Source organism: Cornus florida, unplaced genomic scaffold (assembly GCF_030987335.1).
Source record: "Cornus florida cultivar Cherokee Brave unplaced genomic scaffold, ASM3098733v1 CherokeeBrave_3.0.0_Hap2_Chr10, whole genome shotgun sequence".
In the NCBI taxonomy this organism is placed as follows: domain Eukaryota; kingdom Viridiplantae; phylum Streptophyta; class Magnoliopsida; order Cornales; family Cornaceae; genus Cornus; species Cornus florida.
In genome coordinates, this window is record NW_026775580.1 from 100,176,861 (window position 1) to 100,189,261 (window position 12,401).

At 36.6% G+C, this 12,401-nt stretch overlaps 1 protein-coding gene across 1 annotated transcript; it reads left to right on the forward strand.

Annotated features, from left to right (window-relative positions):
• The first annotated feature begins 678 nt into the window (after positions 1-678).
• On the forward strand, positions 679-1,497 carry LOC132278241 (uncharacterized). The gene has a single exon (XM_059780045.1). It carries the CDS (start codon positions 679-681, stop codon positions 1,495-1,497), a length of 819 nt encoding a protein of 272 aa, XP_059636028.1.
• The last annotated feature ends 10,904 nt before the right edge of the window (positions 1,498-12,401 follow it).

Here is a 12,401-nt window from a genome sequence, read left to right on the forward strand (position 1 = left end):
GTTCGGTAGACCGAACCTCTCCACCAGCTGACCGACACTCTTACTGTAGCAAAGTCCCAAGAGCATGCATTTTGTGCAATCGTTTTAGCCGGCCGACTCTGTTGGTCAGCCGACCGAACCAGTCCTGTCAGCCGGCCGGTCAGGGGCCATCAGCCGGCTGATCCCTCCCTTTTGACTTGTATTATTTGACACTCTCTGCAAGGTTGTATCTTGGGATGTTTTGGAACCCTGGATTGACTCGTATGATAGATGTGGACACATGAATTAGATGGTATGATCTAGTTGACCTCGGGTTCGGGTAAGGACCCGGTTAGTGGTTCGAACCCCCGGGTTCGAGTCGTTACAAATTTGGTATCAGAGCGATGGTTCGAAAACCTTTAGGACGATGGGTAGAGGCCTACTTGGAGTTGCATGGGAAGTTGTTTGTATTGTTATGCAAATTATTTGCTACGTGTTTTATTATTTGCAGAAGCATGCTTAACTGCTTATTTGTTTATGTGTTTACATATTTATGCTAAAGTGTTTCTTGCATAGTTTTGCATGCTAAGTGTTAGTACGACATCATTTCATGTTGAGTCATCCACGGTGGACCTTAGTGTATGTTATTGAATCGTTTCCTTGTTTTATAGCACGATACCACCGCGTAAGGAACCAAGGGAAGTTGGCCCTATGTCGACAATGGGTGATGTTGGTGAGAGCTCTAGCTCCAATCCAGCGGAGCAGGTTGAAGATGATACACTTCTTAGGGATTTGATTACCCTAAGAGGTGTTTCCACTAGAAGGGAAAACGTTGAAACACCCATTGAAGAGGGTGAAGGCTCAGTTGAGCTGGTACTGAACCGTTTGCTACAGAGTGCCTTAAGGGCTACGATTGCTACTTTTTCGCAACTGGTACCGCAACCAATACCACAACCAGTAGTTCAAGTTGAGGAGACGCCATCACAAAAATGTCTCAAGTTGATTTCAGGGTTTTCTAAGTTGATGCCGATGATGTTTGAGGGAGGTGCAGATCTAATGGTAGTAGACGACTACATAGATCAAGTAGAAACTCATTTGACTTTTATGGATGTGACGGATGATTATGTGAAAATCGTCCTAGCCACTTACAAGTTTTCTAAGGATGCCAAGCTTTGGTGGAAGTCATTCACCAACCAGTACAAAGTGGAGGAGATGAGTTGGGAGAAGTTTAAAGAGCTGTTCTACGAGAAGTATTTTCTGGTCACCAAGAGATGGGAGCTAAGGGACCAGTTTAATGGCCTTATCCAAGGCAATATGTCAATGATGGAGTACGAGAACAAATTCACCTCACTCTCTCGCTTTGCTCCAGAGATGGTGAGCAATGAAGTTGACAAGACTTGGAAGTTTATTTCCGGTCTCGATTACAAAATAAGGCTGTTGATAACGGCACAGTACATGAAAGTTTATTCGAAGGCAGTGGAAAGAGCACTACTACTAGAAGCGGAAGCCAAGGACAGCAATGCTGGGAAGGAGCTGTAACGACCCAAACCCGAGGGTCCGAATGGCTAACCGGGTCCTTACCTAAGCCCGAGGTCAACTAAAAACATTACCGTCCTCTCCTATATCAATCCATATAGTTAATAAAAACAGAATTTAAACAGTTCATCAACTAAAAATCCATAATAATATCCATGAAATTGACGAGACAAAGTTTAATCGTTCGTCAATTTAAAATCCAGAATCCATCCATGTAATTGACGAGACAAGATTTAATAGCTCATCAATTCAAAATCTAGTATACATTTATGTAATTGAGAGAATATAATTTACTAATTCTTCAATTAAAAACCAAACCAACATTCATGTAATTGACAGAAAATATGTAATTAATTCTTCAATTAAATCCAGGACAAACATAACAGAATCTAAAATGTATTAGACTATATTATGCATCCAAAACAACTTTAGAAATCATACTCTAGCTATTTAGGTTGCTAAAATAAATGTAAACAACTAAATACTTTACAACCGTCAACCGTGTGCGACATTGCTTAAAACTTCCACACGGTGAAAACCCTTAGCATATAGAGATAAATTATGCCCTATGGGTTCAATTGAAGCATAATATCATGTTTAGAGTCCATGCTACAATCCATTAACATTTTAAAACAAGATTAAACAATTCAGTCATTCCTATCCGTTAGTAGCGTGCAAAGTTGCTTATTTTTATACTGTTTATTCTATTTGCACTACGGATCAAATTATGCAATTAAAGATTTTAAAATGCCATGAAATTTCTTTTAAAATTCTCACTCTAGTCCTTGAAACAATTCAGAATCACAAACACGTCCAAAACAGTGCCCAAAACTGTTCCGGAAATCGTCAAAACAAAGGAAAACAAGGGAGCCTGCTCTCTAAACAACAGAGCAGGCTCCAAGCATCATGGAGTTGGCCCCTTAGCCCTTGGAGCCGGCTCTATGAAGGGGGGATCCGGCTCCTAACCTCCTAAAGCCGGCTCTCTCCCTCTTTGAGCCTACTGGTCCGCTTCCTGCTCTATTTCTGATCATCTGCCTTATCTCCGGCCTTTTCCTACCCTTCTGTTCCTCCTTAAAACTGGTTCTAACAGACTAATATATATCCAGTAGCATCCCAATGATTTTTTTACAACAGTTAGAACTCATACAACGATTAAAACAATATCAATTTGTTATGCCGTAAAAACAGACGACGAACTTCCAAACTTGCAAGAATTATTTCAGACAAAAAATTAAACATATACAGATGATTAATTTGACATATAATACGCATGCAAAAACTCAATTAATATTTAATTAACATCCTAGAGACCATCTATGTATGCACAGAACACAGGTCAAGGGGAGAGAGACAGAATAGAACTTGCCTTTTAAGGTTTCGGTGTGAAACCTTTAATCGTCTTCTTCCTTGATTTTTCGGCGACCTTAGTTGCCATTGAACCTCCTCTGCCACACTTGGTTTAACCTACTAGCCAGCCCCTGTTCCTCCTCCTCCTTGGTTCAGCCCTCTGGCTTGAACCTAGCTTTCCTTCTTCTCAGTTTCCCTCAGTTTCTTTCTCTGTTCCTTTATATAACATTGTACGTGCATAGGGTTTTCCCAACCCTTTTGAAGACGTATAACAGTGTATTTATAGGCATTAATAAAACCCTAGGTCCAATTCTAATCAGAGATGGAAAACCTAATTAACTTTTAGTCCAGTTGGCGTGAGATATAAAAGACTAAAACCCTATTTTAACATTATAATTAAAAACACTAATAATTAAATCTAATTAACTAACTTAAATAAACTAACCAACCATTTAAATAATTAAAACTAATTTAATTCAATTAAAGAAAATAAAAATACAATTAAATATCCAATTAAACAAATAATTCAATATAATAACAATTAGTTAATTAATGCAATTTAATCAGGCAAACATAATAATCAATTAAATAACTAATCCACGTAAATAAAACAATTAATCAATTCAACAAAAACACATATCCACATAAGCACATCAAATACAATAACTAAATTCCAATTAAATCCTTTTTAAAATTAGAGGTATTACATTCTTCCCCCCCCTAACAAAAGGAATTCCGTCCTCGGAATTCACGAAATTTTGAATTATTTGCTTTTAAAATTCATTTCCATTCTCGTGTGGACTTAGCCTCTGTGTATAGGCGCCACCGAATTCCAATGCATCTAACCATAAACAAGGTTCCGAAATTTAATAATTCTACCCTGTCAGTACAAATATATTTATTCATATCTTGGCAACTCAACCATGCCTCCTTAAGTATAGTTAGTTATACTGTGGCAAATCAACCATGCTTCCTTATGTATATTTAGGTATACTGTGGCAAATCAACCATGCCGACAATTCAACCATGTTTTTGGCAAATCAACCATGCCACCGTAAGTATATTTAGTTATACTTTGGCAAATCAACCATGCCGACAATTCAACCATGTCTTTGGCAAATCAACCTTGCCACCTTAAGTATATTTAGTTATACTTTGGCAAATCAACCATGCCTTAATTCTACCATAAATCGATTTTAACTTAACGAAGAACTAAATCACATATAGTCCCAACATGCACATCATACGTATAACATTAATTTAAAACCAACCTATCCAGATAGACAAATTAAACATGTCCTACATCATCTGGTTCACTTGACCAGACATTCGATGTCCTGATGTACCTTATAATCGTCCGAGTGCATGGAGAAGAAGTACCGATTTTAAATCGCATTCATTCTGACAACACTAACAAAAACTACTAATCCTCCGTCAGTACCTTAAGCTCTAGTTGAGTAGAGTAACACCTTCACGAAGATCAACCCCAATATTTGCAGTTGACTTCCTTAATTTCCGTGATAACAGCCAGTGTCGTTATTATACAGGCTAAAACTTCAACTGTGAACTTAACAACGAATCGAAAGATATGAATATCCTATCGGTTGTTGAGAGCGTCCACTTCCCTATTCCCTTCCACCAGACAGAACTTAATGCAAAGTGTGAATCACCACTTTGATGCATCTAAGTCATCTTGTAATCCCTTCTATTTATATGAACTGATGTCCCACCAGTTCGAAATAAACCAGAAAGTATAGAAACTAATCAACATCCCAACCAAAATCTTGACCCTTTTTAAAAAGTCAGCAACCCCTCAACTAAATTCGTGAAAAGGCTTTATCATTTCTACCTCAGTATAGAAAATGACTGTAAGGATCTAGTGATCTCTGATGGTCCATCCCGATTATCTAATAAATATTAGACTGGGATACCAAATCATTATGTCCCTCCTCTTGCCTATCCTCCCAACACTAGATTCATATCATGAAGCTGCCTGTTTCCACTAGGATGAATAAAGAACTAAGAGTTGTGAACTTCAGTCCTTACATCCTTCTTCTCATTTGTCTACAGAAAGTATCAACTAGTCTGATACCACTAGCTTTCGTCTGCACCCATTGTTTAAATTGGAGCATCGTCAAAAGCTAATCCTGCAACTGAATCTATGCATCATCAGTTAGTGATAAACTTACCGATAATAAAATCAACCGGTAATTTCATTCATCAAAAGTCAACTCATAATGACTTTTTCACACACATCGTGCACCGCTTCCTTATATAGGCATTCGGTCTCTCCTTCTTGTCCTTGAGACACCCTATTTCTTTAATATAAGTAAGTGTCAATTTGACTCCTTGTCTCGCTTCAAACAATTATGGAACTTTTCTATCCTCCATATAGTCATCAATGTCATAGCAACAGCTAATTGTTGCGAATTATGACCCTAATTTTTTTTTTTTTTTTTTTTTTCACATTTTATACAGTGTATAAACTTTGGTTCCTCCTCCAAGTGCAACACTAGCAACCCCTCCAAATGACACCCTTATGCCTAATGTCCTGGTTACGAATAGACTAATGAAGATTTAATCAGTCTACTAATCTCTCTCGGCGTCATTCTACTAAGTACCTACCAGCGTGAAATCCTCCATCTGAACCATAGTGGCATTACAGTAATCTTTATCTACCGCAACCTCATGAATACTGCCACTTTATATCCACCATTATTAGGGCGTTGTAAAAACGAATCCCTTCTTAGCATAGAGCATATCAAACCAATCATTTTAGATTATTTGACTCGTATTGATAGTTTAACTATCCCATCCTAAATAACATACCATATTGATGCATGTCTAAGTCTAATAGATTGGCTAGAATTATGTATTTCTACCAAATCCTATGACCATATGTCCATAATCCTAGCGCACATAGCGCTATTTCTCCATGTTATTAAAACCATAGTTGGCTGATCACATACTTGTGTCCCCAACTAAACCATACTCCAAATCCTGAATAACTAACGAAAAATGAAACACGTATCACACACACAATAAAAAAAAAAAAAAAAAAAATTCTACTTCAGCTATTGTCCATTCTAGATAAGAAAACCTCATTTGAACTCAACTTGCATAAATTATTTCACAAAATCTCCTTTTATAGTTTTGTAGGTAATCATCCAACCTCGAAACCTATTCGTTCAACATAGCTTAAAAGCAACATTCGTTCGCTTAAGCAAATACCAAAGGGCTTAACCCTCATTCTCCTTGTAAGCATAATACAAATCGTCTAACATGGCTTTATCAAGCAACCTAGAACGTCACAACCTAATCCCCATACTCTTCGGAATGTGATATAAAATCACGTCTTCGTTCTGATAAGAACTTCATCAAATTCCCATCCTCTAGAAGAGTACTTCTTAAATAATTCTCTGAGAGATGATACGAAAATTTAACTGTACGTAGATTGATCCATACCAACTCTACTAGTATCATTCACTATACTACTAGTGAACAAGATCACCCTCGTGCGATCCTTCAAGATTTAATATCATCTTTATTTGCACTATGGATTAAATTATGCAATTAGAGATTTTAAAATCCCATGAAATTACTTTTAAAATTCTTATTCCAGTCCTTGAAACAATTCAGAATCCCAAACATGTCCAAAATAGTGCCCAAAACTGTTCCGGAAATCGTCAAAACAAAGGAAAACAAGGGAGCCTACTGTGATACCCCTTGAATCCGAGACATGGGTTGATTAGGCCCAAATCCGAACCCGAGGGAATATCAAACAATTAATATTTAAAAACGAACACGGAATACAAAACTGAATTCTGAAATAAATATTAAAGCTGAAAAGAATTCTACTTATAAAATCCTCAAAAGTTAATAATGTTAAAATCCAATAATCCAGAATAAAACAACTCGGGAATCCATCATGTGGACCTCTATTAATATCCCAAACTAAAACTGAAACAACTGAAATAAAATCTAAAGCTAAACATAGAAAGTAGTCCTACGTAGTCGGAGGAATGATTGTCTGTATATGCTCTGTACAACCAAGCTCTAACTCTGGAACTGACGAGCACCTTAAAAAAATAAGAGAGTGAGTCAGGCCCACATGTAAGTCCTATTCTACTATGATCCATACAGAAACCTGATACGCAGATACATCCTAGATAGCTCAACAATATCTAGAGTAGTCCATATATGTATAAGTACACACTATAAGACGTTCATTAGTCCAATAGGTCTGTCTCAGCCTGAGTAGAGATACCATGCAAATCGCACATAATGTGGTCATGAGTACCTAGACATACCAGGAAACAACACCTTTGTCCAGATATCCATCCTAGGCGATATACGCACCCTAACCATGGTCCTGAGACTCAAGCTCATATCATGGTACCATAATAATATATATAAAGTCCGTTTAAGGTATGTCATTCAAAAGGCTTATTGACCTGACACATAGTTATAAGTAGGACTTAACTTTTGTAGTTAATCCATCTTATTTCAGAATGATTAGGACTTAGTGTTTTGAACTAATCCATCCCTAGTATAGGTAGGTCTTAGTGTTTTGAACAAGCCATCCCTAATATACCACCGTCCCATACCGGTGCATATACATATATATAAGTGGGACTTAACTTTTATAGTTAATCCAACTTATTTCAGAATAGGTAGGACTTAACTTCTTTAGTTAATCCGTTCCTAGAATGCCACCGTCCCATACCGGTGCATTAAACCAAACAAAGATGCATACAATTATAAATACATCCATTGATCTCATATAGCCATGATATAAAACATGGGTACAATTTTTGCATATTATTTAGCCATAATAATAAATCTAAATAACATGCATATAATTTATTTTTATACAAATTATCAGGCATCTCAAATAAACTATCTAACATCCACAACATGATTAAACTATTTCAATTCTGTTGATTGATTTAAAATTGTTTAAAACAATACCCACAAATTAACAATTAAGATAATTTTATTCCAAACCTAGCATATTATTGTATATTATGCATTCCAGTTAATTTTCGGGTCCAAGAAATTCATTAAAATTATTTAACCAGGCCCAACCATCCCTAGATACCAACCCATGTGCCAAAATCCTACACTAGACAACCCATATGATGATTATAGGAAAATCCTAAGTGTTGACTGGTTCACCTAAACCGGTTGATGTAAAACTCCTAGATGTTAACTGGTTTGCAAAAGTCCACTGAATCTAAAAGATGTCAATTGATTCATCATAGATGTCGACTGATTTAATAACCAGTTGCTGTTTTAACCAACTGGTGTCGACTGTTTTTCTACAAGGTGTCAACCAGTTTTAACCAACTGGTCGACCGAATCACCAAGGTGTCGATCGATTTATGCAAACCGGTCGACGTGTGCACCAAACCGGTTGACCGAACTATGACAGTTCGTCTTCCACGACTCCGGCGACTACGTTTTCCTCCGTTAAGGTCCTAAGGCTATTGTTTTAAGTCCAGCACAACCCTAAACATTATGTAAACCTCTTATGCATAATTTAAACAAGTTAAAATCACAACTAATGCGATATACTTTAAACCAAATTCAAACATATACACATACAATTAACATACTGTAATTCAAGTTTTAGCATGCATACATGGTTGATTTTAATAACTTAAAGTTCCTGGAGTTTCCATAGGCATGCACAAAACACAGGCTTAAGGGAAAGAGATAGAAACAGAACTTGCCTGTGCAGTTTTGGAAATCAAAACCTTATCTCCGTCTTCTTAAGTTTTCCGACGATGGCCATTCACCATCGACCTCCTACTGCTCAACCTTCCCTCCTCCTTGGTCTGACCTTTAAGCCACGGCCACAACCCTCACCAAAGTTGCTCTATTTCTCTCACAACCTCTCTCTGTTTCTCTCTGTCTCTCAGGATGTGAATAGGGTTTGTTTGTAACCCTATGCAGACGTATCATGATATATTTATAGGCTTATTTAAAACCCTAGTCCACTTCTAACTGGCGACAGAAACCCTAATTAAATTCTAGTCGGCCTCCATGTGAATCCTAAAAGAAACTAAAACCTAAACTAAATATTATCCAACCTATAATGTAAACTAATTCACGTAACTAAATTGCTAACCAATTACTCCAATTAAGGAAAACAAAAATGCAATTATAATTAATTCACGTAAATACCATTTAATAAAATAATACATTTAAATAAAACACTTTATTAATTACGTCACATAAGCAGTCAAATAAATAATTAATTACACAATTAAACAAACAAGTAAACAATTAAATTAAGTAAAATGCAATTAAACCATTAATTAAAAAAAAAAAAATATCAGGACTATCCTTTTAAAATTAGAGGTATTACACCTGCTCTCTAAACAACAGAGTAGGCTCCAAGCATCATGGAGCCGGCTCCCTAGCCCTTGGAGCTGGTTCTATGAAGGGGGGATCCAGCTCCCAACCTCCTGAAGCCGGCTCTCTCCCTCTTTGAGCCTACTGGTCCGCTTCTTGCTCCGTTTCTGATCATCTGCCTTATCTCTGGCCTTTTCCTACCCTTCTATTCCTCCTTAAAACTGGTCCTAACAGACTAATATATATCCAGTAGCATCCCAATGATTTGTTTACAACAGTTGGAACTCATACAATGATTAAAAGAATACCAATTTGTTATGCTATAAAAACAGACGACAAACTTCCAAACTTGCAAGAATTATTTAAGAACAAAAATTAAACATATACAGATGATTAATTTGACATATAATACGCATGCAAAAACTCAATTAATATTTAATTAACATCCTAGAGACCATCTAGGTATGCATAGAACACAGGCCAAGGGGAGAGAGACAGAATAGAACTTGCCTTTTAAGGTTTCGGTGTGAAACCTTTAACTGTTTTCTTCCTAGATTTTTCGGTGACCTTAGTTGCCATTGAACCTCCTCTGCTGCTCTTGGTTTAACCTACGAGCCAGCCCCTGTTCCTTCTCCTCCTTGGTTTAACCCTCTGGCCTGAACCTTGCTTTCCTTCCTCTTAGTTTCCCTCTGTTTCTTTCTCTGTTCCTCTATATAACACTATACGTGCATAGGGTTTTCCTAACCCTTTTGAAGACGTATAATAGTGTATTTATATGCACTAATAAAACCCTAGGTCTAATTCTAATCAGAGATGGAAAACCTAATTAACTCCTAGTTCAGTCGGCGTGAGACATAAAAGATTAAAACCCTATTTTAACATTATAATTAAAAATACTAATTATTAAATCTAATGAACTCACTTAAATAAACTAACCAACCATTTAAATAATTAAAACTAATTTAATTTAACTAAAAAAAATAAAAATACAATTAAATATCCAATTAAACAAACAATTCAATTTAATAACAATTAGTTAATTAATGCAAATAAACAGACAAACAAAATAATCAATTAAACAACCAATCCACGTAAATAAAACAATTAATTAATTCAACATAAATATATATCCACATAAGCACATCAAATACAATAACTAAATTTCAATTAAGTCCTTTTTAAAATTAGGGGTATTACATTTTGTGTTTGACCTTATCCTCCTGGAGATGACTAGCTTTGATGTCATTCTTGGGATGGATTGGTTAGCTTTATTTCGTGCTACAATCGACTGCTTCAGAGGTATTGTAATGGTTTGCACTCCCGAGGGAGATTATTTCTTTTTCATGGGAGATCGAAGTGATTCCCAACCTTCATCATTGTATGGAATTCATAGACGGAGACGTGGTGATTACTTCTTGGCTAGTCTTTTAGCTGAAGAAGATGATATTGTGGAAGAGGATTATCCTGCGGTTCTTCGTGATTTTCTAGATATGTTTCCGGAGGATATGACAGAGTTACCTCCACATCAAGAAGTGGAGCTTACTATTGATTTGATGCCCGGTACCGCGCTGATTTCTATTGCACCATATCATATGGCACCAGTTGAATTGGAAGAATTGAAGAACTAGCTTGATGATTTGAGGATGAAAGGTTTCATCCGACCGAGTGTGTCACCGTGGGGCACACCGGTCTTGTTTGCTAATAATAAAGATGGTTATTTGAGGTTGTGCATTGATTACCGAAAGTTGAATCATGCCACCATCAAGAACAAGTATTCTTTGCTAAGGATAGATGATTTGTTTGACCAGTTGAGGGGAGCCAGTTATTTTTTGAAGATTGACTTGAGGTCAGGCTACTATTTGTTGCGGGTTAGGGATGCGGATATCCCAAAGACAGTGTTCCATACACGGTATGGACACTACGAGTTCCTTGTTATGCCTTTTGGTTTGACTAATACGCCAACGGCATTCATGGACTTGATAAACCGCGTCTTTCACGATTACTTGGACCAATTTATGGTAGTTTTCGTGGATGACATTCTTGTGTATTCACGGACTCGGGAGGAGCACGAGATCCATTTGAGCATTGTATTATAGATTTTGTGGGAGCACCGATTGTATGCCAAATATGAGAAGTGTGAGTTTTGGCTACAAAAGGTGAAGTTTTTTGGGGCATGTTGTTTTAGAAAGTGGAGTGTTAGTGGATTTATCGAAGATAAAAACGGTTTTGACTTGGAAGCAACCCAAGAATGTTTTTGAGATTCAGAGTTTTCTTTGCCTAGCAGTTTATTATCGTAAATTTGTGAAGGATTTTTCTCATTTGGCAGCACCTATGACCCGCTTGACCCGAAAAGGGATCAAGTTTATATAAAATGAAGCTTGTGAGTCATCCTTTCAAGAGTTGAAGACAAGGTTGACTACAGCTCCAGTGTTGGTGATACCCGAGCACGGCTTTGGTTTTGTGATTTATTGTGACGCTTCATGGTGTGTCGTCGCACCAACGTCTAAAGATGTGCAAAAGATAGTGAATGTGCAATGTAGCCAAGTTTTACATTTATAAACGCCACTACTACCATTAATTAAAAATATAGCAAGGGTGAGTAGGGATTGTCTCAAGGGATTGAAGGGCTACTAGTAATGGAACAATGCTTAGGGTTAGTAGGTCGAGTGATCAAAGGTAGGTTGTTTGGTTGATTAAACTACAATTAAGATTAAACAAGATTAATATAAAACAAGTAATTAGGATACAGAAAACAAGAGAGAGAGATCTTGGGATTTAGAGATCACCACTAAGCATTACCTTTCTCTACACTTAATTCACAATTAATGAGGGGAAGGTATATGTTGCAACAATAGTAAGTGTGTGTCGTTGTTTTAACAAGCATGGATGACCAATTAAGTATATATTGTCTAAACAACACAATGAATAGCACAATACATCAAATTAAGTCATTAATCCTTCTTTAAGATCACAATCCAAACACATCACATAATTAGAGAAATAAACTACTCACATTTATAAGTATGGAACATCAAACAACAAGCATGGATTGTCCTACCATTTAACAACTAAGGTAGCTACACTACATTTAAACTAATGACATGGAAATTAAACTAATTAGACTAAAGGAGAGGCATAATCTATCAAGAAATGAGTATGAACCATCAAATAAACCATAAGAGTATTTTATTAAGCACTAT